Source organism: Danaus plexippus, chromosome 17, assembly GCF_018135715.1.
Source record: "Danaus plexippus chromosome 17, MEX_DaPlex, whole genome shotgun sequence".
NCBI classification, from domain to species: Eukaryota; Metazoa; Arthropoda; class Insecta; order Lepidoptera; family Nymphalidae; genus Danaus; species Danaus plexippus.
The window spans coordinates 5,734,790-5,754,170 of record NC_083548.1 but is presented as its reverse complement, the minus strand read 5'-3'; the positions used below and the strand labels follow the sequence as shown (position 1 = coordinate 5,754,170).

At 36.1% G+C, this 19,381-nt stretch overlaps 1 protein-coding gene across 15 annotated transcripts in view; it reads right to left on the bottom strand.

Moving 5' to 3' along the window:
• Window positions 1-132: 132 nt before the first annotated feature.
• The window catches only part of LOC116771413 (kinesin-like protein unc-104), a 50,461-nt gene continuing 31,212 nt past the window's right edge, over window positions 133-19,381 (bottom strand). For 2 of the 15 annotated variants that reach the window (XM_061523141.1, XM_061523139.1), the window contains exons 7-39: window positions 19,040-19,151; window positions 18,604-18,747; window positions 17,368-17,531; window positions 17,017-17,156; window positions 16,702-16,746; window positions 15,790-15,912; window positions 15,171-15,371; window positions 14,553-14,710; window positions 14,096-14,243; window positions 13,562-13,731; window positions 13,002-13,116; window positions 12,725-12,858; window positions 12,366-12,577; window positions 11,096-11,242; window positions 9,764-9,901; window positions 9,550-9,680; window positions 9,307-9,480; window positions 8,952-9,132; window positions 8,675-8,765; window positions 8,498-8,596; window positions 8,150-8,359; window positions 7,794-7,932; window positions 7,457-7,574; window positions 7,279-7,381; window positions 6,882-7,062; window positions 6,321-6,433; window positions 5,444-5,572; window positions 5,076-5,205; window positions 4,760-4,886; window positions 4,349-4,535; window positions 3,810-3,946; window positions 3,347-3,448; window positions 133-3,069 (exon numbers count right to left, since the gene is read on the bottom strand). In XM_061523141.1, coding sequence (XP_061379125.1) covers window positions 2,853-3,069; window positions 3,347-3,448; window positions 3,810-3,946; window positions 4,349-4,535; window positions 4,760-4,886; window positions 5,076-5,205; window positions 5,444-5,572; window positions 6,321-6,433; window positions 6,882-7,062; window positions 7,279-7,381; window positions 7,457-7,574; window positions 7,794-7,932; window positions 8,150-8,359; window positions 8,498-8,596; window positions 8,675-8,765; window positions 8,952-9,132; window positions 9,307-9,480; window positions 9,550-9,680; window positions 9,764-9,901; window positions 11,096-11,242; window positions 12,366-12,577; window positions 12,725-12,858; window positions 13,002-13,116; window positions 13,562-13,731; window positions 14,096-14,243; window positions 14,553-14,710; window positions 15,171-15,371; window positions 15,790-15,912; window positions 16,702-16,746; window positions 17,017-17,156; window positions 17,368-17,531; window positions 18,604-18,747; window positions 19,040-19,151 — 4,720 coding nt within the window. In that variant the 3' untranslated portion in view covers window positions 133-2,852. The remainder of the gene's footprint in view (window positions 3,070-3,346; window positions 3,449-3,809; window positions 3,947-4,348; window positions 4,536-4,759; window positions 4,887-5,075; window positions 5,206-5,443; window positions 5,573-6,320; window positions 6,434-6,881; window positions 7,063-7,278; window positions 7,382-7,456; window positions 7,575-7,793; window positions 7,933-8,149; window positions 8,360-8,497; window positions 8,597-8,674; window positions 8,766-8,951; window positions 9,133-9,306; window positions 9,481-9,549; window positions 9,681-9,763; window positions 9,902-11,095; window positions 11,243-12,365; window positions 12,578-12,724; window positions 12,859-13,001; window positions 13,117-13,561; window positions 13,732-14,095; window positions 14,244-14,552; window positions 14,711-15,170; window positions 15,372-15,789; window positions 15,913-16,701; window positions 16,747-17,016; window positions 17,157-17,367; window positions 17,532-18,603; window positions 18,748-19,039; window positions 19,152-19,381) is intronic. The other 13 variants (XR_009752952.1, XM_061523148.1, XM_061523143.1 and 10 more) reach the window with 13 other exon arrangements.

Sequence of the window (19,381 nt, the reverse complement as noted above, 5' to 3'; positions counted from 1 at the left end):
TTAAAATATTTGTTTGAATTTTAATACAAACGCAGTTTTAAGTCAATGTTTGTAAAACAATCAAAATATTTTCAAGCACTTATTAACATAAGGGAAGGAATGTTAGGGATATTTAAAATAGAAACAACAATATGGAAATTTTCAAAGCATTTTATTTATGACCTTTAACACAGTGTATAATATATTTTGATAGTACATTTAGAGCAATGAGTAATATTACCAATTATTACATTGTTCTTATTCTCATAAATTGAATGAAATTCATAAATTATATAGAATATAATCCTCAAATATCATTCTCGCCTAACAAACAACAATCACTATCGAAATCACAAGGACCTCCCCGCGCCTGCGCCGGCGCAGCTCCCAACATTCCAACTAACTTATACTTAAAAATAAATTACAAGAACAAGTAAACATAATTTTAGAAAACAGCTATGTCTCTAAAAATAACAGTATAGCTTTTAGAGTACACTCTATAAAAATATATTTACTCCAGCTTAAGCTGATATATCTAATTTAAAAAGGTCTTCATTTTTGAACTACGAAAGTATAGCGAAACGAAGCTATGCAAACCAATCATTTTATATTGAAGTCAAACCATTACGTTCTAGACCATCCCCGTATTCATGTACCAGCTTCTATCCCACGAGATAAATATAATTTTGCTATGCAAAATACACCCTAGTGGAAAAAAAATACAGATTTGGAATGTTACAAACAAATGACTAGAAATAAAAAGTATTAATTTCATCAAACCCGAGATCCCTTCATACCTTAACATTATGGGAGGTACATCTATAGCGATACATTTGTAGTGAACGATGAACAAACAAACGATTAATTATTTTTTTTATTATTGAAAAGGACGAATAGGGCAGAAGCACAGCGTCAAACTCACTAAACACCAACAGAGATGACGTCGACGACTGACAAGTGACAAGTATGACATTTGACGTTGCGCCATAGACAATAACATCGGTCTCACTAACAGTTTAATAATTTTGACGACAGTTATTGTATTATTTAATATTAAGAAATATTATAACACACAGCATGTCTACATTTGGATAATACTTTTGATCCTAACTCTATTTTCTAATCTAAACTGTTTTATCTAGTGTTAGCCGAGTCTAAGATCCAAGGTGCAAGCCGGTGAATGGATTCAAAACGTACGAGAAAGCAACGATTATATTTCATATATTATTTTTTTTCTTCAAAAATTTCTGTAACTTAAACACGGATCAATCGATACATTTATTTACAATTACTAAAAATTTACTTAAGCTTACAAAATTATCTGGAAATAGAAATATTTTCGTATGTTTTATTCCGAAAAACCTCACCTAGAAGCTATAATTTAGTGAAGATTATTCCTTTCAACATCAAGCGGTAACAAGATTAAGAAACGATGACTAAATTATAAATCAGATGTCATAAAAGATACTATGGTCACAAAAATTATTCTAGCTACTGTGCGGGATGATGTCTGATAAAAATTACAATGATATAATGAGATATTGTGAAACGAATGTGTGTATAACACAATTCTGGGGACCTGAGACGAGGGTTGCCATCAGAGACATCACCTGACTCGAGATGGGAAAGGTTTGTGACTGTTCTATAGACGACACTCGCTCTAAACCCTACACCGTTAATACCGCATTAACCTACTTTATACAATCCATATCGACTGAGAAATGAGAATAAACTACAACACAAATCAAATCATTCCATCGATTACATTGAAACGACTCGTCTAAAACTACATTGCCATAATATATTATGTATTTACAACCAATACTAGATGAAGTCAAACCTTACGTATGACGTCACTCGAGTTCGCTGACGGACTGCGTGTATAGCACCAGTCTGACGTTAACTTAGAAACTGTTAGTAGCCTCGTTAACGTAGCAACTCGTACTGAGCACGCTGGACCACCAAGTTTTATCCTTACCGCTCGGGTCATACGTATATACAAGTTAAATTACATTATATTGTATATAACATTAAGAGAAAATCTATAAAGATATTTTCATTATTTCGTCATGTCATAGCAGGTTCGTTGACCTCGCAACACGCAATGGAGTCTAATAGAGATATCGCCGACAGTTTTTGTGCGCAACATTTGAGACCTAACAATAATATTACAATAACATAGGGAAACCTTTCACAAAATTGGCATATGTTTAAGTCCTTGCACCTTTAAACTTAAGACTACTGTTAAAAAAAAAATGGACAAGAAACTATTTGGACTTTGACAGTTTAATTTTTTAATATTTGGCAAGATATTCGACAGGCAATGGTGCAAAGACGTCATAATACAATGTAATTTGAAATATATTTGTAATAAAAAAACTGAATTATACAAAAAAAATGTGCGTCCAACATAAGATATTAAAACAGCCGCCGTAAAACTATTTCATTTCTAACATCATTTACCCCATCGTTCCGTATTTTGCACCGGTTTGGTCCCACGACCTCCACCGTCCATTTAAAAACTATAACGGACTTTATAAAAAAATATAACAACATATGTTTACGTATAGACCGTATCCAGCATTAAATGCCATATAATAATAAATTGGATATGCTAAATTAATTGATACATCATAAAATTCAGGACAAATATATAAATATAAAACTACCGTCCCCACCCCTCTCACAACAGATCACTGAGCTCACCAAACCAGTCGCAGAAATATAATCAGCGCTCGGTGTATCATCCACGTACGATCAACTTTAGATTATATATGAAATGTCGAATGGTGACGTCATTGAGAATCGATTATAAAGTTTGGCGATACGGGAGCTACATAGAGATATATACGAGCGATTACTGTGAGGCTGTTTTAGTATCTATATGAAGTCCGCGAGCGCAGCGGGCGGTGCGCGTACAAGCGGCCGTCGGCCACGCACTTAAAAAACGAGGATAGACTCCATGCTGAGGGCGTCTCATGCGAGAGGGGGCGCGGGGGGCCCGACCGGGAGCGCGGGGGGCCCTGCGGGCGCCGGGGGACCCCCGGGAGCCCGCGACCCGCGACGCGCTGACCGCGACCTGAGCGACACCTTCACGCGTGTATATACATTTGGACCAACATCGATGCCTCTTTGTTATCTTATACTACTTATTGATATTCCATCGACATATTAAGAAATAATTCAGAATAAAAAGTACACAACTGAAATTTTAATTTCATAGCTCGAAAAACATAAAATAGAAAGGAAGAGGTCATCAAGTGTTTTAAGCAAAAATATCAAAAAAAATAACAAGGTTTAATAAACGAAGAACAGGAGCAAAGTCACTACGATAATCAACTCGGTCAGTTATGTAAGGAACACGCACCTGATCTGTCCGGCTAGCAGGGGGTTGATGGCGTACAGCCAGTCGTGGACCTCCTTGTCTCCTAGAGTCTGCAGCAAGTAACCGCGCTCCTTGCTCACCACACTGTCGATTATTACTTTCTATTAATATTTTTTGTTACAGCTATCAAGTCAAGTGACGGTCGAACGGACAGAGTATCAAAAAACTGGAATCAATAAGTTAACTTTGTTGATTGTTGTTTGATGTTGGATTGGTATAATTTTTGAAGTCGAAAAGAATTCTTAGCGTTCCATGTATTTACGTTGCAGGGGCCGGTCCATCGTTTCGCAGGGAGAGGAGCTTCAACAGTGCCTGGGACTTGCGACCCAGGTCACAGGTGTAGGTTTAAGGGGTCCCTATCTAAAGCGCGTTAACCGCTCACCTCCACCGTCCAAGCTCCTCTCTGTACCAGTGAGGTATGCATGTATATGACGAGTGTTCTCACCTGAAGGTGTTGGGCATCCTGACCATCTGTTCCTGGTCTTCGGAGTACTCGACGTGGGCGTGCGCCAGGTTGATCACGGCTCTCTCCACGGGATCACGTTCACAGCGATGGATGAACACGTATGGACGACGGACAACCTGTTATCCGTGCAATTTTAGGTATACTTCGTAACAACATTTTAGAAGAGACATAAGAAGCGGAGAAGATAAAATCAAGAACGTAACTTATTATATAATTTTTGACAATTTCTTTTTGAAGTGAAACTTCTAATGCGACTCCCAACAAGGTCGCGTTAAACGTTCAACGTTCCTGGGGAGGGGGAATAGAAAGAGACGGAGCGAGAGTAAACGGTGCATCATTGTGACTTGTAAGCAATGTCTATAAAATTTGTCATAAGGAAACATTATGAGTTCACTAAATATCAATTTCTATCCCTTCTTATTTTCATTAGGCACATTTATTTTTAAACTTCTCTTCGGAACTAGATAGCAAAAATTTTATAATATAATTTTTGATTTCTATTATAACTGTTGTCTCACCAGCCATCGTTTCTTCCAGCCGTGTGTTCCATGTTGCAGTACATTGAGGTAGCCGCGCCTGGCGACCGCCGCGGACACCCGCACCTCCTCGCAGTCGGGCACGAACTGAGCCCCGCCGGTGCTCACGTTTCCCCCACCCCATCCACCACCAGCCTTCTCCAACAGTGCACGTTCCGGTGAGCACAGCCTGAGAGGGAGTTTAAGTTTTATATATTGATATTAAGGTAGCTGTTTTCTATAAATTAAAAGATGTCGATTAAATATACATAAGTGAAGAAGGAAACGAAAATAAGTTTAAAAAAAGGTGGTAAAAGTAATGTAATTTGAATTTAATGCATTTTTTATTTTACACAATAAGTAATATTTTTATTTAAAGTTGTAAAATCCTATACTTCCATCAATTATACTCACTCAAAGCTGCTGGCGCTATGTATGGAGGACAGCAGACTTGGTGTAGAGATATCAGCCGACACTCCCTCGTCAACTGGCGTGGCGGGTGATACGGCCGTCTCGACCTCTTTATTGTGGCCTATCCTTGCTGTTTATGGAATGCAATTTTGAATAATTAAAAAGTCTTTTCAATTTGGCCAAGCAAACGAGATAAAAAATCTAAACAAATCACAAATTGCTCTTTTACTGAGCTCACCAGTCGTAAAATATTTGATTTGTAGTCTTATTAGATAAAATGTTTATAATAATTTAATTACAAATAATGATCCCAGCGTACCCTGTATGAGCTTGATGTATTTGGTCGCTAATTCCCGTTCCCTGGGAGTCATTTCCCAAGGTTCGTACACCGCCTCATCTCGAAGGTGAGCACAATCTGACGCAGCCTTAGCCGCCATATTGGAAACCTCCTGTATGAGGAAGAATTTTATTAGATTAACTAAATAACTTTTAAATAAAAATATAGATAATTACTTATTCAGGTCGAGCCCTAGTATTATGTGGATTTTATGATTTAAAAACAACTTATAAATATAGAAAATCTGTTTAATACATGTTGTTTGATACTTGTCCAAAATAAAAATATTTTACGAAGACGTGTCTCATAACTATATCCATATAAAAATGATAGGAAAAGTATAGACATACCTTCTCAGTTTTTGTGAAGTCGTTGGGCGCGACCGTATTCTCGTGTCCGTGTCGTAGTCGTTCCCGTAAAGCCAAGAAGTGCCTCGTGCGGCTGACTTGCTCCAGACGAGTCATCTTCTCTAACTCCCACTGAAATGGTAAGAAATGCTTCAGTCGACTCTTAGACTATTACAATAAAACTTCTATGGATTGATGTTTTGCTTGCAATCAATTATTTTATATCATTATACATTTACATAATCCCAAATAAAGCCAACGTAATGATGAAGCGTGATGTGCTCTTGGAATGTGTGAGAATTGAAGCATTTTAAGGCGTATCTACACTGCATCACATCCAACATACAACTCGGACGTTATCGATAACAATAACAACTGATTTGATCAACAAAATTGCTGATTCAATATATTTAGAACCGACAGGCGTCATGGTGTTTGTATGACGTCACATGTCAATGTCATAATGCAGATGCGCCCTTACATTATCAAAGCGTACAAAAAACGACATGCGTGATGTGCACGGACACGTAACCAGTACACAAATTACTTTTCATTAGCTATTTAGTAATGAAAACATCGAATGGGTGATGCGCACATACTAAATAGCTATCGAAATAAATTTGTGGACCTGAAATTTATCGATAACGTCCAGCGGCCAATCATAGAACAGTTTGCGCCAGATACGTCTCTGTTGTCGGAAAAAGATATACATTAATGTTAGTGTTAGTACATATTCATTAGCGTAGCAACTAAATATCGATACTACCCACAAATAAAAACGACAGCACATCTCTCATTGAACATGCAGTCAGCTCGAGTCAAACGTGAGTTTACCATTTAATACATTAAGGGACGGGTGGTGGGGGATGGTGGGTGGTACCTGGTGGTCGAATATGAGGGAGTCACCCCTCGGTCGCCAACCGTGTAGATTTTCCTCTCCACGGACGTAGGTGCCGCTAGTGTCTAGCACACGGCGTTGACGACGCTGCACTCCTGCGATGAAAGTTAAATGTTGCTACAAATATTTCCATCGTAAACTTAACACACGTAAAAACAAAAATATAATAAACACGGGATACACGCATATAATTCACAAATACCCCATGTTGTGATAATGTTAATTCGCATCTAATAGTTATAAATTATTTAACTCCTCCATTTTTCTATTACATTTAGATGACACAGGTAAAATATATTATAGTGTTTTTAATGTTACGAATTAAATTATGGCTAAATATGCTCCATTCATATGGTATCACTAAAGGTGGCAGAGTCTAGATACCTTAATGGACTGAAGTCCTGTTAAGGAAATCCTTCTTTATACCTAAAGTTGAATATATTTTCTAATTTCAATAATGAATATAAATATTTACAGATGTCAAGTGCCTCCACTAAGTGGACCGTCTTATTGTCGTCCAATAAACAAAAAAAATTAACTCACCTGGTTCCAAAGCCCTGTGTAGACTGAGCTCGTAAAGTCCAGTGAGACGATCCGCACGAGCTGCCTTGGAGCCGAACAGAGCCCGCCGTAGCGAACGACCAGCGCCAGTACGAGCCTCTCGACCCACAACCACCACAGACAGGTCCTTGGTTATGATAGCTGGACGACCACAGTTCTCGACCTGATGAGAAATAGTTACAGATAATAAAAAAAGCATTACATTAGATTATTTGAAGGTCCCCAACAAATTCAATGTATTTTATCTGTGTCTGTTATCTATAATAATAAGCATATAGAGAAATGGCCTTTGAATTCCGGCAATTTCATTGAAGTCTGTTTTAGTAATTCGGTAAATATATTTGTATGGGTGTTTTACACGCAGTATAATAAAACGAACCTCCAGGTAAGCGCTGAGTGTGATGTAAACTACTTCGCCGTTAGCGCTGACTCTGTTGAGGAGTGGCGAACCATGCAGACTGCTGTCCCAAGCGGCTTCGAATCTAACGTAAAAATCGAATATCAGATAATATGTAAGAAAGACGATTATTAAAAAAATAGTTTAATATTCCAGCTACCTGAAAACAGCCCTGTCATCAAGAGTGGGTCTCTCTCCCGGGAACAGTCCGAGAGAGAGTGCTCCGTCTTCGTCTCCGTCCGTGTCTTCGCTGGCCTCTGGTGTGTTGCGGATACGACCTGTCAGAATACCACATTTAAAGTTTCATATTACATACGCTATAACTAGTACATATATCTTTCCGAGTCCTTTTACTCGTCCAGGTGAGTGTAGCCTTGCAGATAATATGTATATTTACTTTTCAAATACGATAATACAAAAAAATTACTCTATATAACGTTACTAAATTCAAAGTTATATCAAAACATCATCAAAATAAATAATTGACATATACAAACCAACAACGAGTTCCCTGACGTCGGTCCACTGCAGATCAGATGAGGGTTCGTGCAAGATGGTGATGCGAATTCTACGTTGGATACCCTGGTGCAAGAGGAACAGTCCCCGGCACGGCAATTCGTCGCTGTGCTCTACCACCTGTTACAATTGAGTATAGGACCTTGGTGAAACGCTCTAATAAAATCCATGAATTACCATAACTTTTTTATTCCTATTTCTAAACATTTTTTCATTTAGATTTTTTTTTTAAATATTTTAACTACCATCCGTTATTTATCCTAGCTAGAAATTCAACATCATTTGCAATTATGACTATGAATGTACAGGTATTTAAAATTTTAACATTAATACTCACAGCCGGTACATAGTCTCCACTTGGTGCTAGTTCACAAATCTCGAACCAAACAAGCAGATCATGTTTCGAGTGCAGGTGTGAAGAGCAACAGGGAGGCGCTACACTCGCCGCACCCCACTTAGGGCTCCGGACCGGGGCTGATATAGGCAGCGACGGTGGCAACATACGACGGGGCGGAGCCCTGCCCACGGGCCCGTCCTGTTTGGCGTCCTGTACCGTAATAAATTATAAGATCCACAGAAATACAACTTAATAATAATCTAATTAATTTTACTGCAATAGAAAAACAAGAGATTTCATAAGAAACATATAAAGTGTTTAAGTATGTATTCATTCTGATATAAGCACCTTGTGTAAAGGATGTTGCTGGTAGTGTCCGAATACCTCGAAGACGATCGGTTGGGATTTTATATAATCGACGAAAGATTTCGTTACAGGGACAGTAATCTGTAAAATCAAATTATATATTTAAAAAATATCGTTACTTTTATAAATATTCTATGTGAATATTGTTTTTATACGTACATTTTGAACGTGATAGAATCCTAATGGCGTGTTTTTACCAGTATTCTTGACTGGTTCAGTTGAAAAGGCGTCTTCGTTTCTATGCAGGAAGCTGAGAACGTAATACAAAAATTAACTATACAGTCAACATATTATTTAATAACTCAATTTAATGAGCAATTTGAAAATAAATTTAAATGCTACAAAATAAATTATTTCATTTCACGAATGGAAGGAAATAAGTACCTTTGGATAGTTTCATTAAAAAATCATTCATATACAAACAAATCCAACTAACTTGAACTGGCAGAACACGTCAGCGTAATCCGTGGCCACGCTGTGAGCTTGTAGCACTGTCACCCTAAATGTGAACTCGCGGCCGAGCGTCAAGTGATCAGGGAGATCTTCATCCTTCAGCTCTGAGGCCAGGGAACTGTCACCACGGCCGCTATCTGCATCACACTCACCTACTGCCAGCTCTATAGCAATATGGTACATATATGACAAAATAAGCGCCTAGTCTGAGAATTATACTATCAGTAATTATCAGTTATCTATTGATGATTACTTAAAATCTTTCTAGGTCTATTTGCATATTATATTTATAACAGCAAAGAGTTAGCTACAAAAAACTATCTTTAACTTGAAACTACCTTCTATCTTGATGTTAGAGTCTTGCTCTGGTCTGTCTTCAATATTTATAGCGTTGATGACGTTGTTCTTTTCAACACTGGATATAGCTTTGAGTCTGGACCGTACGGGTACGATGTCATCATCGAATGATATTTTTGCTGATTGTTTCACGCCAGCAACGAACTCAGCATTATCTGCACAGATGATTAATATTAATAGAACGTCAGTGGGCTATTATTTACAGACGATATTATTGTACAAACTTTTTTCGGCGTCGATAACAGCCTGTACGGCGACCCGCAGGTAGCCCTTCACGTCTCCTTTCTCATTCACTATAGCGACCTTGTGAATGAGCGGAACCGGATACAGGAGGTTCGACAAGTATACGAAGCTCCTACGAATTAAATAATCATAAACTTCAAGATTACAATCATAAACTACAAAATTAGAGAAGTACCTTCAATCAAAGCCACTTACCGTCCAACTAGACGGAACCAGGGGAACCTATCATAGAAGGGATCCCCACCGGTCACTGACTCAATGTTGTGATCGGGCGAGGTTGGTGACAACTCCGCCTCGTTGTGGTACATCTCACGCATCAGCTCTAAACGTTGCCTAAAATATTGATGACATCATAATACAAAAATTAAAGTGGAACTGTTTTGGACATAAATGTCATTTATATTACAATATTAACCGGCCTAAATTAAAAATTTTGATGCGGTTATTTAAATTTTCACTTTATCCTATGCATCTAAAGCATCAGCGCATGCAAGCAAATAACTTTAACTGAATATTTTAATAATTTTTACCAAAACCTATTTTGCAAGACCTATGATTTTTATCTAACCACATCTATATACATTTAAAAACAATACAGAAAACTTATTTTCTAAATTAAACAATGATTTCATATCATTTAAGCTTCATGGCGACAAAAATGAAATTAAAACAAAAAAAAACTGACAACGATACACTGATAGAGAATCCAACACCGTTACAAAATATAATCAAATAAAGATACATTAAATCAGAAAATGTTCAATGTTTCCATTGCCCGGGAACGGCGTCACGATAAATTCATAGCCACATCCGATAACGAATACTAAATGAAAACAGTAACACTTATTTGGAATTAGATTCTCTGAGCACATATAGCCGATGCACTATGCGTTGTGCTTTTACGTTTTGCTGTTTAACATATAACACGTATAAAATGTCCATCTGTCATCCAAATAAGGCTCTCCAGTACAGCGCGTAGTGAAGTAAGCGTGACTTAGCCGTTGTCTTTCTATATCTATCTTTTCCAGGCAGAAACAAAACAGTTCCCCTATCACAGCAACTATCAGGATGCATTTTCACTAAAGCCCCACAAGACAAATTAAGTAAGCCGTGCAGAAAAAATATTCTGCCAATAGATAACTTCAGTTATAAATTCAAAATGATATGTCACATTCAAAATGAGATGTTACAAGGACAATAACAGCGAGGATAATAAAATAATATATAAAAAAAATGGAGTAAGATAAAACAATCATAAATAATTCGAAAATGAAAAACAATAAATGTATCTTGTGAATGTTATAGGTATCACTAAAATATTCTCTGTATTGCTATAAAAAAAATATGACGTCTTAAAGGAATATACAATTTGTAACTGTTGTTCCCATCGCATCATCATTTCAAACTACAAAACTGGATTTATCCACTCGACATTTTTCTTGCACAGCGCGTAATCGACTCGCGTAACTCCAATGAAAACGCATCTCCCTAACCCCTTATATAAAATTTGTTTCCACCCTCACAAACCTCGATGGTAGAAGGTTGGCGAGTGAGAGTCTTGTGTTGGAGCAGGCCGCTATACATTGCAGTACGTCAGGGTCGGGCAAGTCCTCGGTGACAGCCCTGACGTCCTCGTTCATGTTGTAAATCTGACGCATCAGTTCCAGCCGATGTCTAAACACAATAACCCATTCATTCGAACACTTGTCCCCACCCCCCAACCCCTTAGACTTATGCACCCTCTTTCACTGGTTATGATATAAAATTATGCACCCTTTTCTCCTAACTGTAACTATAAACCCATTTGTCGACTTCTCTAAATAAGGCCTGTCTATATAGTCCTCTCAGTCAGCAATATATATATGCATAAATATTTATTTTATATAAAATATTTTAAAGGCTGGTTTAACAAAAAATAATAAGCAGCAAAATATAAAAGCGTTATCATATATATTATACACTTACAAACCGTAGACCTATCTAACACTAAGTAACTAGTATTTTTACATAATTTACATTCAATTATAAAATACTATTACACAATAATAATAAAATAAATGGCTACAGCGTTCTTTGAAAATAATAGGAAAAATAATAAGATAAAAAACTTAGACAAAAAAAGTAATTAGAAATAGAAAATAATTTTATAAAAATATAGTCAATACAACAGTAAAATCAGATATTTGTAAAGCATTTGTGTTACACCTTAATATAATTTATTGAATTTTTTTTTTTAATGTACTTGTGATTTCTTAATTTTTTTTTATCAAAATGAGTATTTCGAATGCTACAGTAATCTCTTTTTATAATTACAAAATTAAAAAATAATAAAATATATTAAAATTTCTATAATCAGAATTATTTACTTATTTATATAAAGTCTTAATAATTTAAAAAATCCTTACACAATTCCACTCCACAGTAAGGGGTAGATATTATTTTATAAGAATATCATAAATCTCTTGTGATTTTATAATTCAACAGAATGCAAAAAAAAATATACATATTAAAATTAAATATATTAAAATAAATATAAAAAATACGTTATAGCTATAAACATATGACCATATATTCTATTCTGAACCTACGAATGCACCTTCCAAACCTAGCTGGACTATCAGAACAACAAACGTATGTCAAAACAGAGTTCAGATATAAAAAAACTAAAGCATAAAGCCTTTTTTCGCATTACCTTACATGTCAAGTCTTTTTTCTAAACTGTAATCTGAACTCCTTTCACATATTTCAAAAACGTTCCAAATTCAAACCTACGTCAGGGCAGTATAGTGGGACTTACCGCAGCTTTTCCAATGTCCAGTAATGGGTGGCGCCATTCTTTGTGTCTGTCACTTCGACGGCTACCACCGTTGGTGCTGAAGGTCTGTACTCATCATCAGCTTCGTCCCTCGGAGCCAGTTCCGCGGGAAGTGGAGAATATGGAGTGTCCGTTAGCAAGGTGAACTGGAACTGCACCTTCTTCCGCAGTTCCACGGATATAGCATTCGCTTCCTACGTAATTTTTTGTCATTAATTTATTTATTGGACATAAATTTTGGGCTTATTAATGTGAATGATGCAATAGTATCAAAGTTATTTCACGTATTTTCCCAAGATATCTCACTACCTTCTTCACTTCTAAGTGTTCATATGACTTACCTTAAGGAAGATGGCGTTTCCCCAGAGGTCGTCCCTCAGCGACGTGAACTGGTGATACTTCCACTTGCGGAAGGCCCACGCCGCTAATCCCACCTCGCGGGCTGACCAACACTCTGTCTCAAACAGGGGATTCACTGTCGGACAACCAGATACTAGGATATTTATTATAGTTATATATTTCTTTCATATGTTCCAATACTAAATAAAAATACCGTGATTTTTTCACCAAATTGATCAAAATCTTTTCAAAGATATACGTTTAAGTTAATATTCTTACCAAAGATATCTTCATCGTTATGGAAGTCATCTGGTGTGTAGGAACTGTACATGGACATTGTGACGCTCTGTTCCTCGACCTGACGCTGCAGAGCGTCGATACGAGCCTCGTAGTTCTGAGTACATAAATAGATTGATTGATTACTCAATATATTCTTCACTGTATGTATATAATATGAGAACGGGCCAAGGTCTTTGTTTTTAACTTATACTGCAATTACAGCAAAATTTAAATGGATACATGTATTGTGTTTGGATGGTGTTAGGCATAGAGAAATTATTTTTTTTTTTACATATGGCACATTTTAGATTAATTTAGAGGATGACCGCTCAAAACATACATAAAAGATTATTGCTACGAAATTTCTTTGAGACAATAAAAAAGCTCTAGTTTTAACCATTGTCTATGATATAAATATGTAAATATATTTGCACAGAATTATCAAAACGTGGGTATCTGATAAGGTTTGGCATTTCATTTAAAATGAAATCTTCCAAGACATGAAATGAGAGGGGCAAAAAAAATCTATGATATTTTTTGTGTATTTCATATGGTATAACCTTTCTCTGTTCCTCAAACTGTTGGTCCGCATGCTCTTTCTCCTTCCTCCACTGTTCCTCGATGGCCATTAGCCTCTTCTGCATCTCAGCCTTCAGGTCGATACCCTGCTTTTCTAGCAGTTCACATTGAGCGAAGTCCCAGTCTACGTTGGGTTCCGTCTCGTTTGGTGCTGTGATATATATGTATTTCAATATTTAAACTATATTTGGCGCAATGCTACTAATGCCTAACATAGAGCTTAGTTAAACTTTATATCTCGCTCGTAAAATTCAATTACTAGAACTGCAAATGCTAAGAAAATGAGTAGAAGTTATAGATTCTAGTTATTCCAAAAACACTGTTCTCGCTACTAATAAAATACTTGGTTAACAACAGAAAATTCTTTAAGGCAGAATTATAAGGTGCGTCAGCAACTGACATTAATTAGGAGACAATTTAAGGCCTAGATAGAGACCGTCGTAGCAATTAAAATTAATTGAATCTTCTACTACCTTCTGCTTCTTATTTTAATCTGGGTGAATATGTACCCTTACCTTCTACGTCATTAGCTCCTGGCTTATCATCAACGGCCTTGTTGGAGATCATCTCCTCCCTCGGTTGTCCTGGGTGTGTGAAGCGGAACACGTGGTTCTTACCAAGGATCACACGCGAACCGGTCTTCAGGATTATCGGCTCCGTGACCTTGAGATAATGATGTGAAGATGTACAAACATACTTAATAATTTGTAATATCATTTATTTGATTTGCGAAAAGGTGATGGGTTAATGATAAGGGGATATACTTAAGAACTTAAAAGAAACAAATATCATAAAATATGACTCTATCAATATTAAAATTTATTTCCTATAAAGTATCCGTTAATTCAGTTTTAATTTTACTTGTAGGTAAAGTCGTAATATCTTTGGTAAACTACTCGTAGCCTAAAAAGTCTATTAATCTTTAACATTATAAAATATAAATGTCCTATAAATTGTTACAGATCGACTCACCTCCCTTCCATTGACATAAACCAAGGCTCCAGCATGCGGTATTAAACATATAACGCCATCTGTATTCTCAAAGATGCAGTGCTCACTGAGGATATGGGATCCCGACAGCTGGATGTCCTGGGGAACGTTCGCTTCAGCTGTCCCAAGACGAGTAACACCTGGAAATACACTAGCTATACGATCTGCACAGTAGAACCGTATATTGATGCGGATAATCCGCGTCCGTCTAAGACTCTACTGTGTGCAGTAAAACGTAACTCGAGATAGCTCAATCAAGCATTGAGACCGTAATTTAATATTGTAACTTGAACATGAGATACAAACGTCATATACTTATATGGAAATCAAACTAAGCCCGGCAAAGGTACTGGATCGATTTCAACAAAAATTATTAAAGAAAAATATAACGATGTCTTCTTAATATGTAGAGTTATGGAAGTTTTAAGAAACAACAATTTCTATAAGCACTTAATATTTACGTATGTGCTTTTTCTTACAAATATATCAAACAATATCTTCTAAGTCACAGTTAGAAGCTGGTTGTGACGTTTATTTAAAATGTAAAATATACTTAATATGCTATATTAGAAATCACGGTTTTTTTAAACTAAAACTTACCGTCTTTGATATAATACAGCAGACATTCTGACAAATTAGGGTCCTCGTTGAGATTGACCAAGTGGGGGGTCTTTTTGGGAGAGTAGACGCCCACAGTGACCCCTTCTTTGACAGCGAGACCCATCTCAGCGAACACAGCCTCCCGTTGAACGCGTATCTGCTCCGTGCGTTTCAGTTTCTCCTCCCAAGTTTCGTTCAGTTCTATTTAATATATTATAATTATTCATATAACCAGGGTCTTACACACACATGTAAAACATGACATTTTTGCACAACAATATGCCAATTATTTAATAATATTTCATACAAACTAACTACAATTCTGACCATTTTTACGCACTATCATTGATCTTTCCATACCCTGATATCAATTGAAGGTGATATGACTTGAAGAAGCCTAATTAACTATACACTTTCATTTGATCAATAATGTGCTCTATAAATTTTTGTCGTTTTGCTATTTTGATAGACCGGCTAAATTATAATTTAAAGAACCTATTCAATGGTTTTTTTTGCGCCAAAGAGTATCCCAAATAAGAGCTATCCCAAAAAACATCCAATCCCAGAAAATTTCGCATTAATTTCATTAATAGTGTTCGTACAAGAAATCTCCACCTACCCGCAATAAGTTTCTCTGAAGCCTGCAATTGGTCGACAGCCTCCTCAGCGATGGTCGCAGCACGAGATAATTTCGGGGACATCTCAGACTCACTCTTGCGAGGTTGAGTGTTCTCCTCTCCTGCTATATCACGTCCAATTTTGGTATGTTAGACAAAGATAGCTATATTTTTGGAAGTGTCGTCTTTCAATTGAATTTTACAAAATTTCTATTCAAACAGCCATATTATGTTTTGTGGTAAATGTGTATTGTGCTGCCAACACCAATACTTTACCGAAACGGTGTATATATATATATATTGCATATATTTTATATTGTATTCAAAAAACGGTATGAGCTAAATGCAATTGCATTTAAGGGAAGAATATTATTTTATTACATGGACATGCCGCTCGTTAGTCCATACGAAAGATACACACGGATTATGTTATTTGGAAGCCAAAAATGCAATTACAAGTAAATTTTATATGTAATATGTAATTGTGTAGACACAAATAGAATATAAAACATGCGAAGCCATTAAGCTTTACTGCAAAATATGGATGTAAGATATATTACGATAAATTTTACGTAGTTTCAAAGTATACTATTTCAATAGCTTTGAAGCCACTAAAATAATAAATTTCTATAATGTATAAATATTAAATAGATCCTAACATTTTATATAGAATAAAAATAATATTCGACCAACACCAATATATAAAAGCGCAGGTATATAGGTACATGTGACAATATTTTCTACTATGTACCTAAAACGCCACAAGCTTTGGATGGGGTGCAATGTCCTTTTTTTTTGGGTGTCGGGTTGCCATTATATGCAGATATTTTATATTTTATTCAGCACTGGCAACACCGAGGAGGCAAAGCGTACAGGTGGGGTGTACATTGCGTAAGCCTCTTTACATTACTTACTGGTAGGGGGTTCTTTCTTTTCATAAACGACTCTACCATCTGGTCCTTTGCAATTGAAACAAAATTTAACATTTAGTTATCATCATACTATAAGTTGTGGCGTTACTTGCTTCTTACATTGACAGAGAACGAACTAGGTCACGTGACGAACATCCTAAGAAACTAAGAGTATTTTGAGAGGCAGGACGTAGAGTTGAGTATGCGAACACATATTCGTATTGCATATATTTTTTTTAATTTCTTTTTGGTTGACGACAAAAAAACCCTGACTGTACATCCATCTCTCGAACGTGTTCTGATCTCCTGTTAGCCTACCTTCTTGCACGTCGATCCCTTCCGCCTTGAGCAGTTCTCGCAGCTTGAGTATCTCTTCTTTAAGCTCCCTGATGAGTTTAGCGTTGGCATCCTCATTGACAACAGCTTTGCATACGATCTGCTTGGCTCGATCAGCGTATCTAATAGCCAAAGTTTGTTTTTCGTTTTTTAACCAGTTCTTATTTTGCTACTTATCACGGTAGGGTATCGGAAAATATCAATTTATCAAACGTATTAATAACTAATATTTATTTATTGTTTACATTGTTTTATATATTTTTATTTAGTTTTAACATTTAATTATTCAATTGATTGATTGATTGATTGACTTGTCACAAGTTAATATCTCACCTGAGTGTACTGAGTGTTTCGTCGTAATTGATGTCAGCTGGTGAGATGGCAGCTATCATAGCGGTTTTGGAGTTACCGCCGAGGTTCTCCCTCAAGAGCCATGTGAGGACAGAGTCACGGTAGGGTATAAAGTCTGCCTTCTTTGACTTCTTGCTCTTTGACGCCTGTTTATCATAAAAAAAAAACTTCAGCATAGCATCTTAGAAAGCAATGGAGAGATTCCAAGCATATGAGAGTGAAAATTTTAATCGCTATGAATGACTTTTAAACACTATATGCATATACATTCTTGGATGACGAAAAATGTGCATCTGATGACTATGTAAGCACATATATACATTAACGGTACAGATCTTGACTTAATGTTAATAACTTTTGGAGTGCAAAAACATTGGTTATTCCATATAATGTAATCTTATTAATTTATTATTATTGAAATATATATAAATGTAACGAATAAAATCAAGATCTCGACCAACGAACATATAAACCAAACATCCGACTTACCGACTGCACACATCCAAGCAAATGAGATGCAAGGGAAAGTTAGAGAATGAGTAAAGTGTATTCATAGCATCGGATAGCATGTGATGTGTTAACAGACTGTTCGATATCACTGATATATGTACGTTACTTAGCGAGATATCAGAATGAAGTGATATATATATATATATATATATATATAGTATAGTATAATTATTATTGGTGGGTCTTTGTTACCAAGTACTAGCCACATCTGGCTTTAATTTCGTTTTATATGAAGAATAAAGTTGTAAAGGATATACCAATATCAAATATGATTTAAATTAATTCACACACACACACACACAGACTAACATGCTACCATACAACTGTTAAATATGCTATAAAAACAACAAACTTCAAAAAAAAAAAAAAACAACTCGACTGTAAGAAAAAAAACACACACAAGAAACATCTACAATCCATTTTTTCAAAATTCTGACGAACTAAAACCTCCACATGAACCCTCCGATGAAGGATTTACAAGAAATCTTATAATCACCAAAACCAAAAAGTAAATAAGAAGCAGAGTATTCCTATTAGTGGATGTTTATCTGTGTCGATTAATAGCCAATTACAGATGCAGATATATTAACAACCAATCACAGATCTCATAAGACGAGCGAAGATTTAAGAGAATCGAATTAAAGAGATCCTATTGGTGGAAATATTTAGCTCAGAGCTTCATAGACTAAGGCTGTAAAAAAAACTTACAATCTCAGCGAGCGCGGAGATGACCTTCCCGAGAGTGGTGAGTGACTTATTGATATTGGCGCCTTCCTTGAGACGGGTTCCCTTCGCCCCGGTGGAGTCGGCACGCTCAGATCCAGCGAGATCCACCAACGAAATCTTTGACACCTGTATTAAGTGTGATGATAACATTATGCTGTTCTATACAGAATATATAGCGGAGAAAAGTAATTCAGATATATTTTTTTACTCTTTATAATACTCCCAAAAAAATATTCTATGGATTATCATTTTATAAGTTTGTAACAACGATAGTCCTCTTGACATAAAAAGTTAAATCATAAAGCAAGGAGTATAGGCAAAGAATATCGAAAATATTTGTAAAATCATTAACAATTTTGGTATAACGAAAGGAAACAGGTGAATTGAATTGAAAATCTAAATAAGTATAACAAATTACCTTTTCAGAGACCAAATTGGTTGTTTTGTCGTGTCGCTGTTGAGTGAAAAATATCGTGAAGACGGCGTGCGAGCGAGAGGAAGTCTCGTTCATGTTGGTTGCAGCAACCGTTCTATACAACAAAGAGTTACAGGTTCAAATTTAACGTATACAGGCATTGCTCACGGATTTGCTTGCCAAAAATCACTTAGTTTTACTTTGGTTTTATTTTAAGATACAAAACCAACAGGATTAAGTATATGTTTAAACGCATAATAATAAAAAAAAAAAAATTCATCTTAGTTCTTTTTTTTTCATACAAAACGATTTAAAATCTTTTTCTTGATCCATATTTAAAAAAAA